General features: G+C 55.6%; 3 protein-coding genes across 3 annotated transcripts; all 3 read right to left on the bottom strand.

The window, feature by feature from the left end:
- Positions 1–1,968: 1,968 nt before the first annotated feature.
- On the bottom strand, positions 1,969–5,581 carry LOC136491475 (aminomethyltransferase, mitochondrial-like). Its single transcript, XM_066487787.1, has 3 exons — positions 4,878–5,581; positions 3,164–3,282; positions 1,969–2,653 (listed from the first exon to the last, which is right to left on the bottom strand). Exons 1-3 carry the CDS (start codon positions 5,436–5,438, stop codon positions 2,107–2,109), a joined length of 1,227 nt encoding a protein of 408 aa, XP_066343884.1. The 5' UTR covers positions 5,439–5,581; the 3' UTR covers positions 1,969–2,106.
- A 1,613-nt stretch (positions 5,582–7,194) lies between these two features.
- LOC136491474 (signal recognition particle 14 kDa protein-like) lies at positions 7,195–26,264 on the bottom strand. Its single transcript, XM_066487786.1, has 4 exons — positions 26,028–26,264; positions 25,711–25,804; positions 25,501–25,610; positions 7,195–7,656 (listed from the first exon to the last, which is right to left on the bottom strand). The coding sequence occupies exons 1-4, from the start codon at positions 26,247–26,249 to the stop codon at positions 7,468–7,470; spliced, it is 615 nt and encodes a 204-aa protein (XP_066343883.1). The 5' UTR covers positions 26,250–26,264; the 3' UTR covers positions 7,195–7,467.
- On the bottom strand, positions 17,922–18,631 carry LOC136492937 (uncharacterized). Its single transcript, XM_066488964.1, has 2 exons — positions 18,539–18,631; positions 17,922–18,449 (listed from the first exon to the last, which is right to left on the bottom strand). Exons 1-2 carry the CDS (start codon positions 18,575–18,577, stop codon positions 18,027–18,029), a joined length of 462 nt encoding a protein of 153 aa, XP_066345061.1. The 5' UTR covers positions 18,578–18,631; the 3' UTR covers positions 17,922–18,026.
- Positions 26,265–26,273: the final 9 nt, after the last annotated feature.

Genomic DNA, 26,273 nt, shown 5'->3' with positions numbered 1-26,273 from the left:
GAAGCAAAAGAGATATACAGTAGTATGTAGAGAGACAAAAGGATGCATGCATATTTACCATCGTTTGTTGCTTACAGCATGGGCAGTTTCTGCAAAACCGAAAGGTGATCATGAACATGCCCAAGGGAGGCCGGCGACGACCGATCTACTACTACTACTACACTGCAAGTCAGCTCAGTGCCAGTGGCCCTGGTCTGTACGTCATAAAGAGTGTAGCTTGAAAAGGGTGCTTGGCTGCTTGCGGTCTGCAGAAGTGCAGAGTGCAGAAAGGGCATCTCGAATGGACAGTTGGAGCAAGCTCTCATGTTTCTGCAATCTGCTTTCCCTGACCTGCTTCATTATCGATCAGCAGAAAGACACTGTGTTTCGATCCCCAGTGTCACAACAAACCACGGACCTCTTGTTTATCTATCTCTGCATTGTTTTTTTTTTGGGGGGGGGGGGGGGGGGGGGGGGTTGAGGAAGTGAGGAACTCTGCATTATATTGTGTATATATCTCGGTGATAAAATTTCGTATGTCATAGTGTACTTCCACATTGCATTGCGTGACGTGCCTCAGCTAGCTCTGCTGTTTTGGGAACCGACGAAGATGTGGTCGTCATGAGTGCCCGGTCACCTAAGTACTGCTATATAGCCAGGCCCTTCATGGACGTAGAGTAGAGCGGCTTGCATGCAGATTCTGATTGCGTATCGGCATGCATATGCAATCTCTTTGAAAAACACATTAGTTTGTTAATGCCTGCATGGTCCTATATGATTTTTGAACGAATAGCTAGGAATGTACGAGACTAATGCCAATTTCTATTATTTATTTTACGAATGAAATGAGCATTATATATATTGTGCTAAATAGGTAGGTGCAGGTAGAATATACTCCGTACGTAGTACTGTGCTACAAATATTCGACACTCTTTAATTTCTCCGAGAATAGCCAGGAGGACTGCGCCTGCGCCTATCTTTATGTAAGAAGAGACACGGATACGTACATATATACTTGCAGAAGAGCGAGACATCTGAGTTGCCCCCCGGCCCTAACTTGTGAAATCACAGTAGGTGGTACGGTGACATTTGAGACGTTTCAGTCCTGGCAGAAGATGATGCAATGCTGGTGGTAAGGTCGTTGAACGGCAGTAGCCAACAACTGTTGGCCGCGGGAAACTGCCGCGCTACTACTAGTAATTTCGTATGTTTTTCTCCGAGCCATTAGCCATATGCGTCGCAACTCTGCTTGGTTTCTTTGCCGAGAGCTATGCTGCCTTGCCGAGCTAGGAACCAGAGTAGGCAAGGCGTTTGGATGTCCAGCTAGCTGATCTCAATTTTTGTGCTGGCAGGCCTTTTCATTGCTGGCTGAGTGCTCGGGCAAGCGTCTCGTTGTTCGAGCCTGGTGAGACGAGGCGAGGTCAGAGCAATCTTCGCAGAACCAAAGCAGGCCAGGTTATCAGGCTTTTTCTTTTTTTTTCTTCTTTTAATAAGGTTTGTTCGGTTAGTATCCGATCCATGAAGATCGAAGGTAATCAGGCTCCTTTGGCTGGCATGCATGAGGCAACGAGTTCAGGGATCAGGGGTCAGGGGTTTAGGAATGAGTAGGACTACTGACTGATAGGATCCAAAGCTGCACAACCTGCAAGTACATGCATGTGGCAGCGCTGCAAGATTTCGTTCGCATTCAGATAAACTGCATGCGGCGTTTGGAAATTACAAGTCAAGATACAGACGAGGTGCGTGGCAGGGAAGCGAGGATCGGATCAGGGCCTCAGTAACTGGTTCAAGGCTAGCTCTACAGGTGGGTGCCGTGGTTCAGGCCTTCAGGGCGAGCAGAGAGCTTGTAGTGGCAAGTTCCACTTGGGTCGTAATATTGTGGCCCAACTGGACTTTCCAGCCCGTGATCCAACCAACAACTATAATCGGAGGAGGAGAATGCAACACCCACTCACCCAGCAAGATTCAATTCTTCACACAGGCACATGCTTTGTTTTTGGGAAAGAAGGCATTATTAGGCAGGCATAGATAAAATGTCAAGTTACAGCTGCAGGCTTAAGCAACCTGTCAAGGACAAGCCGCAACAAGAGAACTGCAGTAGAAAACTGAGCGTCCCATTTGTACAATCTACGAGGGCTTGTAGTACTTGGTGGGCACGAACGGCATCTTGGTGACCACAGCGTCGTAGGACTTCCCACGAACAACCACCTTGAATTCTGTCCCAGCCTTGTGCATTCCTGATTTTACGTAGCCCATAGCGATGTTTTTCTTCAGGCACGGGCTGAACCCTCCGCTGGTCACCTCACCGATGGTCTCCCCCGAGCTGCTCACGAGCTCGCTGTGGCTCCGCGCAGGCGGCCCTTGCGTGATCATGCCGACACGCCTGATCTTTGGGCCTTCCTGAAGCTGCTTCAGGATCACATCTGCACCCAGGAAACCGCCTTCCGCTTTCCTCCTCTTGCCGATTGCCCATGAGAGGCCGGCTTCAACTGGCGTGATGTGTTGCTCCATGTCGTTGCCGTACAAGCAGAGGCCTGCCTCCAGTCGGAGACTGTCACGGGCGCCCAAGCCAGTCAACCGCACCTTGCCTTCGGATTTCTCCAGGATGGCCTTTGCAAGATCAACTGCATTCTCTGACGGAACAGAGATTTCGAAACCATCTTCGCCGGTGTAACTGAAATTAGAAATAAGGCATCCTTACAATACTGAGACTATGTTCAATTCTTCTGAAACAAATATAGGAAAGTTTAAATCAACTCGTCAATCATCCAAAAGATACAAACTACGGATGTTGGAAAGATGAAAAGGAACAGTTATGCCAATAAATTGTGGAATTCACATAATAGTGGATGTAAAATCCTACACTGAACAATAGTCAAAAGACAAAAGTTAATAAAAGATAGTATTGTATTCGATCTACTGTCCTACAGTTGGTTGAGCAATTGCTACGAAAGTATGTCACTTTGGCATGCTGGAATAAATAGGAAACGATACAGATTTCTTTAGGTATTATGGAAGAGCAATGTATCTATGCGAGGAAGATAGTACTGAGGTTGTTAAGGTTTTTGTCTAGTTTTTTTTTTTTTTTGATAAGTCTACGGGTTTTTTTTGTCTAGTTGAAAGGATAAGAATCATATGTGGTGTGGGGTTTTAAAATAATGGCAGTAAGGAATCAAAGTAATACCCAGTTCTCGTGAGAAAGCATGAATATCCATTGATGTCAATCAGCTTGAAGTCACTGAAGTACATTTTGCTCAAATCATCTTTCGTCAGCAACTGGAGAGTTGGTGCAGCAAGAGGACCCTGCTTATGTCAAGGAACAAGTTATGCAGCCTTTTTATGAACTCGGAAACTGGTACACAACAGGACTCGAGAAATGTACACAACAGGACTCGAGAAATGAACTTTCTACTTGCCATTAAAGTGAAAGTTGAACGCTTCTGTGAGATGATATTAAGTATGCTTAGGGAGAGTACAGATTTGGAAGACTGCATTGGTGCTTCACTGCTTCCAAAGCAATAAAAAAAAAGGCAGACCCAGTGCCGGAGGCTCCCACACGAGTGGGGTCTGGGGAAGGGAAAAACCGAGGCAAGCCTTCCCCCCGCAAAATCTGCGGAGAGGCTGCTTCGAACCCATGACCTGTTGACTCAGTGAGACAGCTCTCACCACTGCACCAGGCCTGCCCTTCTTCCAAAGCAATTAGACATGAAAAACATATACCAATCATGCAGATTGATTCTGTCCATGATTAGCAGTGTGAACAATTAGCTACCTACCCCATGAAGATTTTTGAACCATGAGTTAGGTTGAAAAAACGGTTCACCAGGAACCAGGTTCCAAGTGTTGCATTAACAATTTCATAGGACATTGGAATTGAATTTTTTGACAATCAACACCAGGCATTTCTTAACCACAAAAGCAAGACCATGGAGGAAGCTTTACTTCCACCAACCAAGAAAAGGACAGCCAGACTTGCTCAACTGCTATCTAACATAAACCAATCAAGTGAAGCCCAGAAGGCATTCTAAAGTAATCAAGATTTGATTTAGCTACTAGCAAGCAAGCACCATTGCCTGATACCTAAAACAATTAGTGGATATTTATTTAAAAAAAATAAGACAATTAGTGGATACAACTAAATAGCATTGATGCCCCTCTTATGATTCACCAACCTGAAAATCATCGTTAACAATTGTAAAGAAGCCCACCAGATTCGTAACATCACAAAATTCAGTGTTTTACCATCAATATAACATCAAGATCAAACTTCACTTCCTCTCAAGCAAATAAGATGAAACTTCACTTTTGATCTTCGTATTGAACTACTGTCATGCCACAGATTAGGTAGGCTAGTGACCAAACACAACAGTCTTGCTAAAAAGAGTCATCACACTTAATATTGACAGAAAATTCAGACACCACAGACTATCACAGAATTCCCATACAAACTGCAAACACTATTCATCATCCTAGCACTCATAGTCCATAGCATCACATCACTGGGTACATACTGGAAATAAAAATCCTATATATGCCACAGCTGAAACACAAAGCAGAAAATCATTTTTTCGGGAACATTCTACATTCAGTTATAAATTCCAATTGCAGTCATTGATATACTAGATTAGAACTGCAATGTATCAAACAAGCCTCTCCATCTATCTAGTGATCCTGCTGCACATTTGAAATCAATCACATCTTTTTTTTCCCTTCAAACGACAAGAATCGCTTGGCCTGTCGTCATTCTATCGTCAGCATATCTCCATATCCTAAAAACTCCATTCCCCAAAATAATCCTATAAATAAGCACATATACCGTTCAGGAATGTAATATAATATTTACCCATCCCAGTCATCAACTGAATCAGAGCAAGAAGAGGGGAAGAAACGGCAGTGACCTGCAATGCGAGCAGCGATCGCTCGTCGTGGATGTGCCACTTGACGTCTCCGCCCTTCTTGTTGAACGCCTCCATGTGCGCCTCGATGTGGGCGAGGTCCTTGTCCCTGCACCCGGCGTTGACGACGAGGTAGATGTGCTGGTCAGTGACCTTGGTGACGACGGAGTCGTCGATGGCGCCGCCCTTCTCGTTGGTGAAGACGGTGAGCGTGCCGGTGCCGTCCCTGAGCGCCGCTACGTCGGCGATGACGAGGGACTCGAGGAACGGGATGGCGTCGCGGCCCCTGAGGCTGAGGCCGCACATGTGGGCGACGTCGAAGAGGCCCCCGTTGGCGCGGCAGTTGACGGTGGAGTCCATGATAGAGTCCCTGTACTGGATGGGCATGCTCCAGCCGGCGAACGGCACCATCTTGCCGCCGTGCGCGACGTGGAAGTCGTACAGCGCCGTCTTCTTGAGCTCGGCCTCCGCCGCCTCCGCCGCGCCCGCCAGGTGGCGGACGCGCGCGGGCGCGGCGGAGGCGGCGCGGCGGGCGAGGGCGGCGCACGCGAGGAGGCCCCTCATCGTGGCGAGCCCCGGCACGGCAGGCAGGTGGCGTGGGGTTCGGTGAGATCGGGATCGGGTGTGGTGGGTGGTGGACTGGTGGTGCGCGCGCTCGTAGCAAAAGGCAGCAGCAGGTTTGGTGGTGATGACGGATCAGTGAGTGATCAGTGATCAGCGATCAGAACTGCACGTCTTTGGTCCGGTTTGGTGGTGGATCGTGACGGCTCCTCGACTCGACTCACCAAACCTCACCCACCCAGTGCAGAACTGCAGGGTTTTGTCCGGTTTTGTTTCCATCCACGCTTTGGGGTTCGGATCGGGATAAAAAGATTGCAGCGCTTTAGTTGAGTTGTGGTCCTGTAAAACAAATCAAAGATTCTTCAGAACAGCGTTGCTGATTTGGTAGCACATAAGAATGTTTATTGTTATTAATGGCAGACAAATTATGACATCGTCGTATTCGGGTGATTCTGACCAATTCATTCAAAGATGTCCATGGATTCTTTCTGCGCTGGGAAGACGCTATTAAAAAACAGTTCATGCAGTATACACGAAGTTTTCATAGTTATGTGCTTCTTGTAGAGAGCTCGAGAGTTCACACACTTGAGAGATGGTGGGCTGGTGGCAGAACGACTGAAAGAGACCAGGAAAGGAAGCCACAGGCTCATACGTTTGCAGAGAGGATAAGCTAAGGGATGTCAGTGTCCCCGCTAGTTTACGCACCAACCCATCCTGAAACTAGTATATGTGAAACATTTTCTGATGACCACTACCATATGTGAAACATTTTTCCAGACAGTTAAGGATAAGCGGAAAAGCATCTAGATAAACTGCCTCCATTCAAATTAGAAGACGTTTTGACATTTCTAAATGCAAGGCTGGAATGACTTGAGATGTCTTGCCTCTCTAAGAAAGTTAGAATGACATAATTTGGGGAGGAGGAAGTACACAACCAAAAAAAAACAATATATATCTAAAAAAAGCAAAAAGATCTTATAATTTGCAATGGGAGGAGTACATCAGAGCAAAAGTGATTCTGCAGTCTACCGCAACCCTAACTGCAAACTCGAAATAATACCCCATATCAAATTGTCAGTACCAATGAGACAGTGCAAACTGCACCAGAATTCGATAATCGGATCTAGACGTACAAAACTCATGTCATTTTTGTTGATGCCAGTCAAGAACACCACAACGGCTCATGTTCACCTGAAAACTCTGCTTAAAAAATGTTACTCCCTCCATTCTATATTATAAGTCGTTCTAGCTTCTTTAGACATAGCTTTTACTATGTATCAAAATATAATATATATCTAAGTGTATACAAAAAATCTCTATCTCAAAAAGACAAAACAACTTATGATTTAGAATTGAGTATTGCGGGCACGGCTCTATATAGGTATATTCACAGGCTTCAAAAATGATAAGGTCCGTACCACCAATGAGCCTTGCAAATTGCACCAGATTTCAATGATAAGGTCTAAGATGTATTTGATTCAAGCATTTTTCTATGTTATCCGATCACACAGTGAACTAATGGTGAAGCAATGGTAAAGCATCTATCGCTTTTCTGTTTGCTTCACCATCGATAGGATTCAACACGCAAAGGATAATGAATCCCGTGCTTCAGTAAGTAGATTACGCCCGATTTGAGCAGCAACCGATACACATTTGCACTCACATCCATCCTGTTACCATGGGTGAACCAAACACAACATGTAACCATCGATTCCCTTCCCATTCCAGCGACCAAGATATATTCTCTACCAAACAGCACTAGAAGTTCAAAAGGCCTTTTACCTTTATGCAACCAAACAGCACCTAAAAGTTCAAAACTCGTCTCTTCGCTAATGTCAATCAGGACACCACAGCGCCTCACATTCACTCAAAACTCTGCTAAAAAAATGTTAGTATCGATGGCACGGCTCTATATAGGTGTATTCACAGGCTTTCATCTCCCAGACACGAATTCGGATAAAAACCAGATACAAAAAAACTTCACGACACTCTGATTAGTCTGGCGGTAGACACAGTGAGTTCTGCGAGCGTCTTATGACTTGGACCCCGAAGATTTCTTTGAAGATGCTTTCTTCTGCTTCTTGGGTGCAGTCTCGATTGCCTTCTCAGCATCTGCAGCCTTCTTCTTGTCTTTCCTCTCCCTTTTCTTCAGAGCATGCATATGGGCCTTGAGAACTGTTGCGTATGAAGCTTGGAACTTTGCGTACTCCTTTAGAGAGACCTGGAGGATATCAAAAGTTGAATTACAGTAAGTTTTGTGAATTCATTCCATGAAGCATGCAAATGACCTGAGAGTAAACATAGAGTTCCAAAAAGCTGGAATAATGTTTACCGAGCAGGAAGGATATACATGAATTTCTCATGAATTAAGCATCATGACAACAAAAGAAATTGCAAATGAGTGTGCACACCTTGGAAGACATTGCATGGAAAATACCAATGTCAACATCTAGGCAAATATAACACTAGCAGGCATATCAATCTCTAGTGAAGCATTTGGTCAGGAAGATGCCTTAATTGGCTGTGCACAAATTTGATAAAAGGACAAGTAATGTGCACAATATAGAACAAAACTAGTCACATACTTAATCTGTGTTACCAGAATACAATTTGCCTTGCAGTCACAGTTCCATGATGAAGAAAATGCAAAGTTACTAATATTGCTTGTGATTATGTTTTTATGTGAACATGGAGTTCACAAATATTCTGGATCCAAGTACCAATATTTTTATCCTTAGATATGGAATAGTTTATATCATCACATCACATCATTAAATACAAGTCCAAGGAAATTACTTATTTAGAAGAGGAATAGGAACTCTAAACATGCCATGCCTGTCTGTAACTGGAAAGGTGTCCAAACTGACTGTTTATAGGAATATTATTATTCACATAACAAAAGCTGCATGCCTCACTGTTTTGAGGTGAAAATTAACATATAACCTTGATAAAGGATTTCACCAACAGCTAAAATGTAGAAACCAATGAGCGTCATCACTGTTAAATGCAATTACAAATTAAACAGAGCAAGTAAATGACTGTCATTCTTTACACATTTGATGCTTACAAGTGAGATATCTCAAGTTCTCCACTCCACACTTGATGAAAGAAAGACTTGGTGAGGGCATGAAAAGATGCAATGCTAGAAAGGGATTCACAAACCTAGGAACTAACAACAGATACAATTGTCAAGCATATGTGGTAACCTTAAGCATTTCCTTTAGATCAACAAACTAGCTGAATGTTAAACATATTGCTTGGTCATGTGTCGGATACCGTGAAAAGGGGTACCCTAAGCAGAAACCAAAAAAAGAAACGGCTCAGACCCTAAACAAAAACTAGCAAGACAAACGGGGTCTCAGCCAAAAATCTCCGATTCGCCCGAGGCCCCCTCGCCGAGGCCGCTTCACCCGAGGCCCCCTCGCCAAGGCCTCAGAAGAAGTATCGATTCTCCGACCCGCCCGAGGCCCCCTCGCCGCTGGCCTCGGGCGACCCCCCACCGAAGGCCTCGGCCGACCCCTTCTCTCGTCGCAGGCCTCGGCTGGGCCACCGATCCTCCGTCTCGCACGAGGCGGGCACGGGAGCACTCCGCTGCCTCTTCCTCCTCCCGTCCCTCTGACAAAACGTCGTGTCGCATTAACTCAGCCAACTGCTGCCCCTGACATCAGCCGCATGCTCGGCACAGTACAGCAGAACGACTGACGGGACAGGAGGCAGGACTGGGCAGGGGTTACCCGCCACTGTGCTAACCACCATGCACATGCTTCACGCCCGTACCTCACTGTGCTGCCAACTCCCGCTCCGAAAACAACGCAGCATGGGGAGCCACGTCTGGGCTACTGTGGCCTCGGAATCAGTAACCAGGACCTATAATTCTCTCCAGGGCCTCGGCAGTCTGCTGCGGGGGCTCGGCAGCCTGAGGATCCATGTCCGTCAGGCCCCCCGCGATGGCTCGGCCTCGGCACTTGCAGAGCCGCAGCCCCCTACGACGTCATCACACGATGACCTGCACGTCGCCCGTACTGGGCAGGGGTTACCCGCCACTGTGCCAACCACTATGCGCGTGGGTGACGCCCATGCCTCACTGTGCTGCCAGCTCCTGCTCCGAGAACAACGCGGCGTGGGGAGCCCCGTCTGGGCTACTGTGGCCTCGGAACCAGTACCCAGGACCAATAATTCCCTTCAGAGCCCCGGCAGTTAGCCTCAGGGGCTCGGCAGCCTGAGGATCCATGCCCGTCGCCCCCCCCCCCCCCCCCCCCCCCGCGATGGCTCGGCCTCGGCATCTGCAGAGCCACGGCCCCCCACGACGCCGTCACGCGATGACCAGCACGTCGCCCGCCATGCCCTGCGTCAAGCTGTACGGGAGCCTCACTATGCCCAAAACCAAGTACGACAGGCGCATCACTTCTGCATGACAAGGACGGGGGCACTCCATCGACCATGCCACGAACAGTGGCCGGCTACAGGGCTCGAACACGCCACCTCTATTAATAAAGCGTTAGGTAGCAATATGTGTACGTCCCAGTTTCTCCCTTAGAGTATAAAAGGGAGGGATTGGGGCCATTTCTAGGGGAGGAACGGGCAGAAAAGACGAACACACCGATAGAACTACACACTTCTACGCTGTTTGAGAACAACGTCTCAAACAGCCCGCACCACCCTCGCCGAGACCTGGGGCTAACCCCCTCTCTCACCTAGCTTGTAACCCCCTACTACGAGCACTTCGGTGCAAGGAATACAAGATCGATCTCTCAGACTGGACGTAGGGCCTCGATTGCCCGAACCAGTATAAACCTTGTGTCTCTTTGCATCACCATCCGGGATTAGGGGCACGCAGCACAAATTCACTCGTTGGTTGAGGGACCCCCGGTTCCGAAACACCGACAGTTGGCGCGCCAGGTAGGGGCCTCTGCGTGTCAGCTTCGTCATCCTAGCAAGTTCCGGATGGCAGACCACATTCGACCATTGCGTCTCGGCACCATAGTTTGGTTCGGCAGCCTAGAGTTCATGTCTCTAGGGCATGAGTACGACATGGTGCTCCTCACTCCTCGAACCCCACCGTCCGACGACGAAGTCGCGCCCCGGCAGCCCAGGCGCAGGCGGCGCCCGGGCGGCCGCTCTCGCCACGCTCGCCAGGCACGGCGCGAGCAAGGCCACCCCGACGCTACGCGAGCCCGGGGCGGCACGCCACTCCCCGCCGATATCCTACGACCAGCTGTTGGTACGGGGTCCCTGGCTGGGGACCCGTCTGACCTGAGCCTGGACAAAGGAAAATCGCCGGGGGCTTACGGCGATGCCCAGTCGTCTAACCCCGCTCCGCCACTCCCTGAAGAGCCGACCCCGGCGGGGCAGAATCTGGAGACGGCCCCGTCCCCATACCCCTTTGGGTTGAGAAATGCCGCCACCTCTTATGCCTACGCTTACGCTGCCGCTCACGAGCACCCCTCGGAACGCCGCCAGCGCTTCGCTCTCGACCTGAGCACCCACTCCGACCCCTCGGACGAGGACGAGGCGTGGCCCGGGGTGGATTTCTCCGAACTCCACAACCCTGGGGCTTTGCGCCAGTTCTTGGCCGCAAGCGACTACTGCCTCGGCTATTCCGACTCCGACGACGAAGGGACTTATGATCCATCCCGTGAGTGCTTCCACGTCGGGCTCGGGATGCCAACGGCGGGCGAAGAGGAAGAAAGGACAGGCAACCATTCACCGCCCCGGGCGGGGGCGGGTGATGCCACACCTCCGCGTCTCGTAGCCCCGGCAGCACGGAACGAGAATCCCGTTCGCGGGGGGCATCGTCGCCCAGACCTGGAGCAGCTCCGCGAGCTTCAGGCCAAGGTCGAACAGGACCGACTCCTTCTGCAACAGCTCCGGGACACTCTCGAGCAGGAGCAGCGAGGGCGCGGTGAGGGCGGAGGAGCCCGAGGGAGGGCCCGCGACGTCCATCACCGCATCAACGACAACGAGGGGGGAGAGCCACCCCCGATCTTTAACCGCGCTAGCCAGAATGTCGCAGCTGCTGCGATGCTGGTCCGAGCAATGCCCGAGCCCTCCACCACCGAAGGGCGACGGGTCCGCGGAGAGCTCCGCGACCTCCTCGAGACCGCAGCAGTGCAGCAGGCCGAGAGTTCCGCCTCCCGCCGGCGCGGAGGCACTTCGGAGCAACCCACAGCGCAACCTCGAGGGGGTCAGGATGCCTCGGTCCGTCCCGAGGCCGCTCGCGCACCGACGGTCGACAGGGCCCCCTCGGTGCGCGACCGACTTAGGGACCAACGCGAGGCACAGGGCAACCACGAAGTAGTTGGCAGGCGACGGCGCCACGACGACGGAGCCGCCCGAGGCTACCACCCACACCGAGGCGGTCGCTACGACAGTGGAGAGGACCGCAGTCCTTCCCCTGAGCCGCCAGGACCTCGTGTCTTCAGCAGGGCCATCCGCGTTGCTCCTTTCCCCGCCCGGTTCCGACAGCCGGCCAACCTCGCAAAGTACAGCGGCGAGACCAACCCGGAACTTTGGCTCGCCGATTATCGCCTGGCCTGCCAACTGGGTGGCGCGGACGATGATCTGCTCATCATCCGCAATCTCCCTTTGCTCTTGACGGACTCGGCGCGAGCCTGGCTTGAGCATCTCCCCCCCTCGCAAATCCACGACTGGCGCGACTTGGTTAGGATCTTCGTCGGGAACTTCCAGGGCACTTACGTGCGCCCTGGGAATTCCTGGGATCTTAAGAGCTGCCGCCAGAAGCCGGACGAGTCTCTCCGAGACTTCATCCGGCGCTTCTCCAAACAGTGCACCGAGCTACCCAGCGTCGGTGACTCGGAGATCGTCCAGGCTTTCCTCTCCGGCACCACTTGTCGGGACTTGGTCCGAGAGCTTAGGACGCAACATCCCGCGCTCTGCCGCCGCGCTCCTCGACATCGCCACCAACTTCGCCTCGGGCGAAGAGGCGGTGGGGGCCATCTTCCCCAACAACAACAACGCCAAGGGGAAGCAGAAGGACGAGGCCCCCGAGGCCTCGCCCACCCGCGTCCCTAAGAGAAAGAAGAAGGGTCGCCCGGGGAAGCAGGAGGTCCTCGAGGCCGTTCACGTCGCCACAACTAGATCGCAGGAATCCCCGAGGCCCCCGCGGCCCCGGGCTATTTGACGACATGCTAAAGAAGCCCTGTCCTTACCATCAAGGCCCGGTGAAGCATGCCCTCGAGGAGTGCACCATGCTCCGGCGTTACTACGCCAGGCTTGGGCTCCCCGACGACGATGAGGCCAGGAAAAGGGGCGCCGGCGAAAGGAACGGTGATAAAGATGATGGGTTTCCCGAGGTACGCAACGCCTTCATGATCTTTGGCGGACCCTCGGCATGCCTCACGGCGCGCCAGCGAAAGAGGGAACGCCGGGAGGTCTTCTCGGTCAGGGTAGCCACCCCCCGGTACCTCGATTGGTCTCGGGAAGCAATCACCTTTGACCGGGATGACCACCCCGATTACGTTCCAAACCCCGGGCAGTACCCGCTTGTCGTCGACCCGATCGTCGGCAACACCCGGCTCACCAAAGTACTCATGGACGGAGGCAGCGGCCTCAACATCCTCTACGCCAACACTCTGGAGCTCCTGGAGCTCGACCAATCACGGCTTCGAGGTGGTTCCGCGCCCTTCCACGGCGTCGTGCCAGGGAAGCGCACACGACCCCTCGGACGCATTGACTTGCCCGTCTGCTTTGGCACTCAATCCAACTACCGTAAGGAGGTCCTCACCTTCGAGGTAGTTGAATTCAAGGGGGCTTACCACGCCATCTTGGGGCGCCCGTGCTACGCCAAGTTCATGGCGATCCCCAACTACACCTACCTCAAGCTCAAGATGCCAGGCCCCAACGGCGTCATCACCGTCGAGTCCACGTACGAACATGCATACGACTGCGACGTCGAGTGCATCGAGTACGCCGAGGCCATCGTGGAGGCCGAGACCCTCATCGCCGATCTCGACCAGCTTGGTAGCAAGGTTCCCGACGCCAAGCGGCGCACCGGGACCTTCGAACCCGCGGAGGCCGTCAAGTTCGTCCCAGTCGATCCCACCGTCCCCGACGGTCGGGGACTGAAGATCAGCGCCACCCTCGACAGCAAATAGGAGGCCGTGCTCGTCGACTTTCTCCGTGCGAACGTCGACATGTTCGCATGGAGTCCCTCGGACATGCCAGGCATACCAAGGGAGGTCGCCGAGCACGCCTTAGATATCCGGCCAGGCTCCAGGCCGGCAAAGCAGCGCCTGCGCCGGTTTGACGAGGAGAAGCGCAGGGCCATCGGCGAAGAAGTACAGAAGCTCGTGGCAGCCGGGTTCATCAAGGAAGTATCCCATCCAGAGTGGTTGGCTAACCCTGTACTAGTCAGGAAGAAAAGTGGCAAGTGGAGGATGTGCGTGGACTACACTGGTCTAAATAAAGCATGCCCGAAAGTCCCGTTCCCACTACCACGAATTGACCAAATCGTCGACTCCACTGCAGGATGCGAAACCCTCTCCTTCCTTGATGCGTATTCCGGTTACCACCAAATCAAGATGAAAGAGTCCGACCAGCTCGCGACTTCTTTCATCACCCCATTCGGCATGTACTGCTACATAACCATGCCGTTCGGCCTCAGAAACGCAGGGGCTACTTACCAACGGTGCATGATCCAAGTCTTTGGCGAACATATCGGACGAACCATTGAGGCCTACGTGGATGACATCGTGGTCAAGTCCAGTAAGGCCGGCGATCTCGTCGGCGACCTGGAGGTTGCCTTCACATGTCTCAGAAAGAAGGGCATCAAGCTCAACCCCGAGAAGTGTGTCTTCGGGGTTCCCCGAGGCATGCTCTTGGGATTCATAGTCTCGGAACGTGGGATCGAGGCCAACCCGGAGAAGGTCTCGGCCGTGACCAACATGGGCCCGATCCGAGACCTCAAAGGCGTGCAGAGGGTCATGGGATGCCTTGCGGCCCTGAGCCGTTTCATCTCGCGCCTCGGCGAAAAAGGCCTGCCCCTGTACCGCCTCTTGAGAAAGTCCGAGCGCTTTTCTTGGACCGCCGAGGCCGAAGAAGCCCTCGCCAGGCTCAAAGCGCTGCTCGCCAACCCCCCCGTCCTGGTTCCGCCCACCGAGGGCGAACACCTCTTACTCTACGTCGCCGCGACGACCCAAGTGGTCAGCGCGGCCGTAGTCGTCGAGAGGCAGGAGAAGGGACACGCTCTGCCCGTCCAGCGACCTGTCTACTTCATCAGCGAAGTGCTCTCCGAGACTAAGACACGTTACCCCCACATCCAGAAGTTGGTTTACGCCATAGTCTTGGCCCGACGCAAGCTGCGTCACTACTTCGAGTCCCACCCGGTGACTGTGGTGTCGTCTTTTCCCCTGGGAGAGATAATCCAAAACCGGGAGGCCTCGGGTAGAATAGCCAAATGGGCTGTCGAACTCATGGGGGAGACCTTGTCTTTCGCGCCTCGGAAAGCGATCAAATCGCAGGTCCTGGCCGACTTTGTAGCCGAGTGGACCGACACACAGCTGCCACCCGTTCAAATCCCATCAGAATGCTGGACCATGTACTTCGACGGGTCTCTGATGAAGACTGGGGCCGGCGCGGGCCTGCTCCTAGTCTCGCCTCTCGGAATACACATGCGCTACATGATCCGGCTTCACTTCGCCGCCTCCAACAACGTCGCCGAATACGAGGCCCTCGTCAACGGCCTGCAAATCGCCATCGAACTTGGAGTACGACGTCTCGACGTACGTGGTGATTCGCAACTCGTCGTCGATCAGGTGATGAAAGAGTCAAGCTGCCATGACCCCAAAATGCAGGCATACTGCGCGATGGTACGTCGTCTGGAGAACAAGTTCGACGGTCTCGAACTCAACCACGTTGCACGAAAGTTCAACGAGGCCGCGGACGAACTGGCAAAGATGGCGTCGGCACGAACCCCGGCCCCTCCGAACGTCTTCGCCAGAGACATCCACAAGCCATCCGTCGACTACGCCTCGGCGACGGAAGAGGACCCATCGGCCGAGCCCACCGCAGGGCCCGAGGCCCCCTCTGCCGCCGAGACCCCGTCAGCCGAGCCCGAGGCCATGGCGATTGACGCAGAGCCTCCCAAGGCCGACCAAGGAACGGACTGGCGAGTCCCTCTCCTTGATCGCCTCGTCCGAGGAGAGCTTCCTGCTGACAGAACCGAAGCCCGACGGCTTGCGCGACGCGCCAAGACTTACGTCCTCTGCGACGGCGAGTTATATAGGCGCAGCCCATCTGGTATTCTCCAACGATGCATCACCACCGAGGCTGGCCAATCCTTACTTCGGGACTTACACGCGGGAGTCTGCGGGCACCACGCGGCGCCTCGGACGCTCGTGGGTAACGCCTTCCGCCAAGGTTTCTATTGGCCAACAGCGGTGGCCGACGCCACAAAGCTAGTACGCACCTGCGAGGGATGCCAGTACTATGCTCGACAGACGCACCTCCCGGCCCAAGCCCTCCAAACCATCCCCATCACATGGCCATTCGCTGTGTGGGGACTGGACATGGTTGGGCCTCTGCAGAAGGCACCCGGGGGCTATACCCATCTGCTGGTAGCTATCGACAAATTCTCCAAATGGATCGAGGCTCGTCCGATCGCTCAGATCAAATCCGAGCAAGCGGTGCTGTTCTTTACGGATATCATCCACAGGTTCGGGGTTCCTAACACCATCATCACTGACAATGGGACACAATTCACCGGTCGCAAGTTCCTAACGTTCTGCGACGACCACCACATCCGGGTGGCCTGGTCGGCCGTAGGGCACCCAAGGACGAATGGCCAAGTAGAACGTGCCAACGGCATGATCCTACAAGGCCTTAAGCCAAGAATATTCAACCAGTTGAAGAAGTTTGGCAAGAAATGGCTTGCCGAACTCCCGTCAGTCATCTGGAGCCTAAGAAATACCCCAAGCCGAGCCACGGGATTCACACCGTTCTTCCTGGTCTATGGAGCCGAGGCCATCCTCCCCACTGACTTAGAATACGGCTCCCCGAGGCTACAGGCGTACAACGAACAAAGCAACCGCACTGCCCGCGAAGACGCCCTCGACCAACTGGAGGAAGCCCGAGACGTCGCGCTGCTACACTCAGCCAGGTACCAACAAGCCCTACGACGCTACCAAGCCCGGCGCGTCCAAAGCCGGGACCTGAAAGTGGGCGACCTGGTGCTGAGACTGAGGCAGAGCAACAAGGGCCGCCACAAGCTGACCCCACCCTGGGAAGGGCCGTATATCGTCGCTCAAGTGCTGAAGCCCGGGACCTACAAGTTAGCCAACGAGAAGGGCGAAATCTTCACCAACGCTTGGAACATAGAACAGCTACGTCGTTTCTACCCTTAAATTTCCAAACGTTGTTTACATTGTTTCTCGAAATACAATAAAGAAGCGTTCTTTAGTTGTTATAATCTTTCGAGGAACCCCCTTATAGACAAATCGATTGTATAGAACCTAAGGACCGAAAGATCGTCTCAAAGGCGAAAAGGCCGGCCGAGCCGTGAGAACGGCCTATGCCTCTGGGCTACGGCAGCTCCCTCACCACCGTTTCGCCCAAAGGACAGCTTAGGTTCCGAGGAAGTTCTTTGCAGAGAGGTTGCCTATCGATAGGGGCTCGACGTCACTATAACGCAATAAGGGAGACTCGGCTCTGCCTCTGCAAAGTCGAGCCTCCCTCGGGGGCTAAAAAGGGGGAACCCCCCTAAGTCCCGGACACCATTTCTCAACCGTTTTCCGAAAATTTCCACGCCAAACTCTCTCGCGCTCCGACGGGACCTTCGCAAGAAACCCAGAGACCAAAAGCTTGTCTGGAGGCCAAAGGGCCGGCCGAGTCGTGAGAACGGCCCACGCCTCTGGGCTACGGCAGCTCCCTCGCCACCCTTCGCCGAAGGACGGCTTAGGTTCCGAGGGATTTCTTCGCGATCGAGACAGAGGGCACAGACTTAGAAATAGAATGGAAAACGGTTAAGAAACACACATACGCAAATACTTTAAGGGCCTCGACGGCCACAAAAAAACGTCACGATTCGGCAACTAACTCAATCCGGTTACATGGCCCCTTTTGGCCCAGGTCAAAGCTCAAGGATCGGCGGCTGGCGCGGGAGGGACCACCTCTTCTTCGAACAGCTTGGCCAACGCAGTGCCAGGCGCCTCGGCCGCCTCCAACAGCCTCACGACCTCTGCATCAGCCTCCTCGTCATCTTCTGGCAACACATAGCCGTCGCTGACGGCCTCGAGGTTGATGGCGTAGTGCGAGGAGACGACGGCCAGGGCGCGCTTGACACCCGTGTGCAACGCCCCTCGGAGTCTCTCGCGGACGTAGCCGCTCAACGCAATCAGGCGGCTCCCAAGGGAGCTAGCTGATTGGACCTCCTCGACGTCCTAGAGCCTCGCAGGCGGACCGGACAGCGCTGCGCAGCGCCTCGTGCTCCCGGACCTCGACATCCAGCGCCGCTTGCGCCGCGACGGAGGCCTCAGCCGCCTGGGAGGCTTCTTTCCCCAGATCTACGCCGCAACAAGGGGTCAGGAGTCAAGCGCGAACCAGGACAAAAAGAGCAAATGGAGCGAGGAACATGGTTCAGCGGAACTTACCCTCGGCCTTGCTCTTCCAGGCTGAGACCTCGACCCGAGAGGCCTCGGCCGCCTTGGTAGCCTCTGCCAGGGCGACTTTCGTCGCCTGATGCTCGCTCTGCTCCGCACCCAGCTGCCCGGCTGTGACCTTAGCAGAGGCCGTCGCTTCTTGGGCCCAAAGCCTGAAGGAGTCTCGCTCCTCCTCCAGTTCCTTGATCTTGGCCACCAGAGGGGCGGACTGCTCCTTAGCCGCGGCCAACTCCGCCTGAATATCAGCACAACGAAGGCGGAGGTCCTCCACTTCCGCACTCCGTGCCGACAATAGCCCCTGGGCATCGGCAAGCAGGCCCTTTTGGCGCCGGAGCTGGTCCCAGATATCCCTCTCATTTCGCAGGAACACCGACTTCCCAAGGGATCGGGTCTCGAGCTCCTAAGGAGGCAAAACAAAAAACACACGTCAAACACTGCGTGGGGGCTCGGAGAGAAAAACAACGCGGCACGAGAGGGGAAAGTACTTACCCGCGTGACACCGGGCAAGTCCTGACCCATAATAGTCATCGCTGTCTGCAGCGACCGCACTGCCAGTTGGCGGTACTGCTCGAGGGTACCCCAATGCCCCCCCTCTGCGGTATCTTCAAGGGCGAACACGGGCTCCCCCTCGGGGTCAGCCCGGTTCCGCCAGAAAACACGCGGGAAGTTCCACCCGCGAGGCTCGGGCTGTAGCCGGACAAGAGCCGAACTCCCCTCGGCGGGATCCGGGACTGGTTGCTCCGCGGTACTGGCCACCTCGACGTCCGCCGCCTCCTTCCCTCGGGAGGAATCATCAGACGAGATCGTCTGAACCAGGGGCGGCGCCAAAATTTGCCCCATCTCCACCTCCATCGCCTCGGTCTCGACGGACCCGGGGGCTCTGACCTCCACCATCTCTACCTCGATGGCCCCGGCGTCCACCGCCCTGACGTCGGAGGTCTCGGGGGCTCCGGCCTCGCCCTCAATGGCCTCGGCAATAGCAGACGCCCCAGCCTCCTTTTCCTGGGCAGCCGCCTCCTCCGAAACGGCCTCGACCGACGCCGCGCCGCGTCGCACGCCAGCCTGCGCCTCCGCTGCCTGATGGGCGGAGGAGCTAACGTTCACCTTGAGCGCCTTACGGGGCGCCAAGGGAGGATCTTCCACCAGAAGCGTCTGGCTGGAAGAAAGGACACTCCCAAGGTCAGCATGCAACCAAGGGGCGAACAAGAAGTACGGACTCCACAGAAAGACGCTTACCGCGAACGGGGGTGCAACCGCTTCGACACCGCCTGCCTCCTCTGCAACGGCGGCGGTGGTGGCAGCAGCGCGGCCTCGGTATCCACCAGCGCCAGCTGGCCTCCGTCGGACCCCGGCACCTCCTCGACCCTTCGCGGAGATAATGGGGTCGCCCCCACCGTCACCCGCTCCACCTCCACCGTCGAACCCATCGGGCCGACGGCACGCTCCTCCGACACCCGCGCCTCGGGTGTGTCGGCCTCGGCCCCGGGACGGGCCGCCACTGGCCCCGGGACGCCTCCTCCTCCTCCTAGGGGCGTCAGGCTCCTTGCCGGCGCCCCGGGAACCATCTCCCTGATGTCGGGGAGGTGTTCCAGGCAGGCCGTCCCCACCTCGCGCCCGCCGCCGTCGCTCGAAGAATCCGACACCGACGACGAGGGAGACGGCTCCAAAGGGAGACCGTCGAGCCTCTGGCGCCGGCGACGGGCGTCCAGCTTTTCGCGCGCGAGGATCTTCTTCGTGCGCTTCGCCTCCTGGGCATCTTTCTTCTTCTTCTCCTCCTCGGCACGCGCCCTGTTCACGGATCGCCGCCGGGCGTCCTCGGGAACGGGCGGCGGGGAGCCTCGCACGTCTCTTATCCCCTGTGAGAACGACGAAGTAAGACAACAGACCAAAAAGGCGAAAAACAAGAAGGCCGCGAAAGCCTCGACAACATCCAACTTACCAGCGAGACATACCCCCGCGACGGGCGCATCGGGAACGGCGTCAAGTCATCGAGCCTCGGCTTCCCGTCTACCGCCTCTCTCACCCGACGCAGGGTCTCGTCGTCGGTAAGAGCGAAGGCGGACATCTTGACACCGGCGATCGAATCACCCGGGGTCATCTCGAACAGCCGCCGCCGCCGGGCCATCAGAGGCAACACCCTCCGGCGGTGAAAAGCCGCCACAACCACGGCCGCCGAAAGGCCGTGGTCACGCAGCTTCCCCAAGGCCCTCAAGAGCGGTTCCAGCCTAGGCTGATCGGCCTTGACGACGCCGTATCCCCATTTTTCCGGTTGACTCTCTACAACCCGCCCGGTATAAGGGGGAAGTCCTCCGCCGTCGTTGCGGAGGTAGAACCAGCCGTCATACCAACGACGGTTGGACGTTGACAGCTGGGCCGGGATGTAGAGGGACTGCCGGTCTTGGCGCACGTGAAGGGTGCAACCGCCGGCCCTCTGCGCCTTCCGAGCCCCCCTCGTCCCCCCCGGCTTGGAGGTGAACGTCGCTCGGAACAAATGGAGCCACAACTCCCAGTGGGGAGCGATCCCCAGGTACCCCTCACAGACGGCGACGAAGATGGCCGCCTGCGCGATGGAGTTGGGGCTGAAATTGTGCAGCTCCACGCCATAGTAGTGCGGGAGTGCCCGCATGAAGCTATCCGCCGGCGACCCGAAGCCTCGCTCATGGAAGACGACGAAGCTCACCACGTAACCGTCGCGTGGCCTCGGCTCCGACTCGCTCCCCGGAGCAATCCACTCCGGCTCGTCAGGGATCGGTGATCGGGCGAAGAAGACCGGCCTCCACGAGCGACTCCAGCTTCTCCTCGGTGACGTCAGACCGCTCCCAGGGATCCGCCGGAAGGATGACGGGACCACCTGCCATTGCGCGGCGGAGGGACGCTGCTACAGCGGTAATCTCTCTCCTCTCTTCGTTCGGTCTCTCTCCTCTCGCCCTTCTCTCCCCGCGCTCTATGCTCTCAACGACGGCACGGAGGCAGCAAAAGCGAACTGCAGAAAAGGTAAGGAGGGGAGAGGGCGAGGCTGTTTGCGTATTTATGCAGGGACGAGCCGAAACCGCCGGGCGACGAAATCGGGGAAGTTTTCCCAAAAAATCCGCTGCGGTTATCCCAGATCCGGTCTTACCGCCCACGCGCCCACTCCCTCCTCATTAATTGCGCGTGCAGTTACGTCCCGTCGACTGACGCCACGTCGCGCCCAACCGCAGCAGCAGCAGGCGCCGTTTCACCTCCCCGAAAAAGCTGCCTCAAAAGGCGCGCCTGCCGTTGCTAACCGCAGGGGAGAGAGGTAACCTCCACCCGATTCCTTTCAGGCAAAGGAACTGGGCACCAAGCCCGTTACGGTCCAGGGGTTCGAAGGCTGGGCCCCCAGGGGTTTCGACAGCCGCCCCAGGGCAAAAGAGTCAGGGACGACTACGGGCGAGCCTATACGAGGCCGAGGCCCAAGCAAGCGAAACGCTTGGGACGCCCTGTGTCGTGTCCGAGACCGGCAGGGAGGTCTCTGAATGGGATCCCACCGTAGGGAGGCACCGAGCCACCGAGGCCCAGCGAACGGCCTCGGCACCCACTAGAGAAACCCTCCGGTACTCTTGGAGCGCGTCTCCGGACCGCTAGCCGACCCCCAGCGAACGGGGTACGGGCCTCCACTCGGACTTACCCGATAACAGCTCACCGGAAATGCCGTCGCTCGCGCCCACCGAGGGTAGCGTGGCATCTTCCACCCCTCCTTCCGAGCGAAAAGGAAGCGCGAGGGTCGAACAAAAAGTCAGGAGAATCCCTGACGGCCCTCTTGCTCCGCGCAGAGGCTAAGGGACTCTTCCTGCAAAACATTGCCGAGGCCCAGCGACTTGGGCTCGCACACGAGGGGGCTCGGCAATACAAACCCTCCTTCCGAGCGAAAAGGAAGCGCGAGGGTCGTTCAAAAAGCCGGAAGAACTCCTGACGGTCCTCTCGCTCCGTGCAGAGGATAGGGAGCTCCTTCCGCAAAAGACGCCGAGACCCCGCGACCTAGGATCGCACCCGAGGGGGCCTCGGCCGACAGACCCTCACGCGCGAGGGGCGAACCAAAAGCCAGGGGGACCTCTGACCGCTCTCTCGCTCCGTGCGAGAGACTCGGGGGCTCCTCCTGCAACTTTGCCGAGACCCAGCGGCTCAGGCTCGCACACGAGTGGGCTCGGCAAACAGCCCCCGTCCGAACGAAAAGGACGTGAGGGAGACGGACAAATAAGCCGGGAAGACCCCTGACCGCCCTCTCGCTCCGTGCGGAGGCTCGGGGGCTCTTCCTGCACCCGAGATAAAGACAAGCGAACCAAGCCCGTTACGGTCCAGGGGTTCGAAGGCTGGGCCCCCAGGGGTTTCGACAGCCGCCCCAGGGCAAAAGAGTCAGGGACGACTACGGGCGAGCCTATACGAGGCCGAGGCCCAAGCAAGCGAAACGCTTGGGACGCCCTGTGTCGTGTCCGAGACCGGCAGGGAGGTCTCTGAATGGGATCCCACCGTAGGGAGGCACCGAGCCACCGAGGCCCAGCGAACGGCCTCGGCACCCACTAGAGAAACCCTCCGGTACTCTTGGAGCGCGTCTCCGGACCGCTAGCCGACCCCCAGCGAACGGGGTACGGGCCTCCACTCGGACTTACCCGATAACAGCTCACCGGAAATGCCGTCGCTCGCGCCCACCGAGGGTAGCGTGGCATCTTCCACCCCTCCTTCCGAGCGAAAAGGAAGCGCGAGGGTCGAACAAAAAGTCAGGAGAATCCCTGACGGCCCTCTTGCTCCGCGCAGAGGCTAAGGGACTCTTCCTGCAAAACATTGCCGAGGCCCAGCGACTTGGGCTCGCACACGAGGGGGCTCGGCAATACAAACCCTCCTTCCGAGCGAAAAGGAAGCGCGAGGGTCGTACAAAAAGCCGGGTGAACCCCTGACGGCCCTCTCGGTCCAGGCGGAGGCTAAGGGGCTCTTCCCGCAGCGTCGTCGAGGCCCTGCGATCCGAACTCGCACCCACGGGCCCGGCAAACACAATGTAAACTCCTCACTCGAAAGAGAAAAAAGCCCCTGGAGAAGTGAAATCACTCCTCCAGGGCCTCGGGGGCTACACCCGGCGGGTGCGCTCGCGCGCACCCACCGAAACCTCGAGTACGAAAACACCATCCCGACAGGAACTATCAAGGGCCGATTCTCGTCAGAACCTCAGGGGGAGTGCCTCCACTCCCCCCTCGGCTCGGGGGCTACTGTCGGATACCGTGAAAAGGGGTACCCTAAGCAGAAACCAAAAAAAGAAACGGCTCAGACCCTAAACAAAAACTAGCAAGACAAACGGGGTCTCAGCCAAAAATCTCCGATTCGCCCGAGGCCCCCTCGCCGAGGCCGCTTCACCCGAGGCCCCCTCGCCAAGGCCTCAGAAGAAGTATCGATTCTCCGACTCGCCCGAGGCCCCCTCGCCGCTGGCCTCGGGCGACCCCCCACCGAAGGCCTCGGCCGACCCCTTCTCTCGTCGCAGGCCTCGGCTGGGCCACCGATCCTCCGTCTCGCGCGAGGCGGGCACGGGAGCACTCCGCTGCCTCTTCCTCCTCCCGTCCCTCTGACAAAACGTCGTGTCGCATTAACTCAGCCAACTGCTGCCCCTGACATCAGCCGCATGCTCGGCACAGTACAGCAGAACGACTGACGGGACAGGAGGCAGGACTGGGCAGGGGTTACCCGCCACTGTGCTAACCACCATGCACATGCTTCACGCCCGTACCTCACTGTGCTGCCAACTCCCGCTCCGAAAACAACGCAGCATGGGGAGCCACGTCTGGGCTACTGTGGCCTCGGAATCAGTAACCAGGACCTATAATTCTCTCCAGGGCCTCGGCAGTCTGCTGCGGGGGCTCGGCAGCCTGAGGATCCATGTCCGTCAGGCCCCCCGCGATGGCTCGGCCTCGGCACTTGCAGAGCCGCAGCCCCCTACGACGTCATCACACGATGACCTGCACGTCGCCCGTACTGGGCAGGGGTTACCCGCCACTGTGCCAACCACTATGCGCGTGGGTGACGCCCATGCCTCACTGTGCTGCCAGCTCCTGCTCCGAGAACAACGCGGCGTGGGGAGCCCCGTCTGGGCTACTGTGGCCTCGGAACCAGTACCCAGGACCAATAATTCCCTTCAGAGCCCCGGCAGTTAGCCTCAGGGGCTCGGCAGCCTGAGGATCCATGCCCGTCAGGCCCCCCCCCGCGATGGCTCGGCCTCGGCATCTGCAGAGCCACGGCCCCCCACGACGCCGTCACGCGATGACCAGCACGTCGCCCGCCATGCCCTGCGTCAAGCTGTACGGGAGCCTCACTATGCCCAAAACCAAGTACGACAGGCGCATCACTTCTGCATGACAAGGACGGGGGCACTCCATCGACCATGCCACGAACAGTGGCCGGCTACAGGGCTCGAACACGCCACCTCTATTAATAAAGCGTTAGGTAGCAATATGTGTACGTCCCAGTTTCTCCCTTAGAGTATAAAAGGGAGGGATTGGGGCCATTTCTAGGGGAGGAACGGGCAGAAAAGACGAACACACCGATAGAACTACACACTTCTACGCTGTTTGAGAACAACGTCTCAAACAGCCCGCACCACCCTCGCCGAGACCTGGGGCTAACCCCCTCTCTCACCTAGCTTGTAACCCCCTACTACGAGCACTTCGGTGCAAGGAATACAAGATCGATCTCTCAGACTGGACGTAGGGCCTCGATTGCCCGAACCAGTATAAACCTTGTGTCTCTTTGCATCACCATCCGGGATTAGGGGCACGCAGCACAAATTCACTCGTTGGTTGAGGGACCCCCGGTTCCGAAACACCGACACATGTCATGCACCAAAGTTTCCAAGAATTACAACAATAGAAACCAAACAATGTTTATGCTATTTCGTTGTTAAGAAAGTACAACTCAGAAAACACAAATGTATAAATGATATACATTATTAGCAACGATATCCTATGGATTCCAGTACTAAGAAGCTGATTCTATAGTTTCTCTCTACTTTCCATCATGCTAGAATGTTGCAGAAGAGAAGCTCCACATACTGCCGAACCTATATGCTCTACCCCATGTGACCATGACCCTGACTCACTCCGCTAGTCGTCATATGATTTCTAGATACTGAGGACACTGTTTTAATTTACAAAGGTTTTAGGGTTTCCATATACTTTTTCTACATCCCTACATTCCCTATCAAAGAACACAGAATGGCACAGCCTACCACTATGAGTCCATAATCAATAATCATGATGTTTTAGCACATACGGAAATATATATGAAAATGTCTGATCCTAATTCCTAAATTCATACTCATAGCAACTGAATCCACATAATCAGCAGTGAATTTGCTAGCAAACTGCTGACCAATCACCACTACACAGTATGCACAAAACCAGCAATTTTATGCAAAACTAATCCCAGCAGCAGCACAAGGATAGTCACAGTACCGAGGTAGAGATGCTCTTCTTGCCATCAGAGGCGCGGATGAGGCACCTGTGCTCAACCTCCTGCCCCTTCTTCTCCATCTTCTGCAACTGTGCCTTGTTTTTGAGAGTCGCTGCCCCCCAAAAAACCAACAACAACGCCGCATCAGGTCAGACCTCAACTCGTCAGCCGCTCCAATCTGCAAATCAACACGCAACAGAGAGATCACTCACATCGCTTCATGGTGACCCACACGGATCCCTTCTCCGTGCTCCGCTCGTACATGCTCGTCAGCTCGCTTAGGAACCGATCTGGTTGCAGGACCACCTAAACAAAGCCACACAGATCAGGGGGCGGACCCAACAAAGGATATGGGTGTACGCATCTACGCCCGATAACGTTTTCGCAAAACAATCGAAGTTAGTAGGCATAATTCATGTATGCGCTTCGATTAGATCAGGTCCGATTACAAATTGACAAATAGCTTAGGTTAGGCTTTGGTGCTGCTCGATTTCGCACAGCAGGTAGAGAAGAGAAGGGGCGGGCGTACCATCTTCGGGTGCTCGTTGCCGGAGAAGAGGCCGACGAAGATCTGGGCCGTAGGGCGGCGACGGCGGCGGCGGCGTCGGCGTCGGCGGTAGCGTAGTCGTCGCGCTGAGATAGGAGAGACGGAGCACGCCGGGAGAACGAATATAGCCCACTCGGGGGGCTGTTCGGCCGAGGGAAGCGCAACCGGACGGGCCTTCTCTCCTGCATATATGGGCCCGTTCATTGTTTCAAACAATTCTTTAAAGTT

This window comes from Miscanthus floridulus, chromosome 11 (genome assembly GCF_019320115.1).
Source record: "Miscanthus floridulus cultivar M001 chromosome 11, ASM1932011v1, whole genome shotgun sequence".
NCBI lineage: Eukaryota > Viridiplantae > Streptophyta > Magnoliopsida > Poales > Poaceae > Miscanthus > Miscanthus floridulus.
The sequence above is the reverse complement of the archived record's forward strand: the minus strand, read 5'-3'. Positions and strand labels throughout refer to the sequence as shown.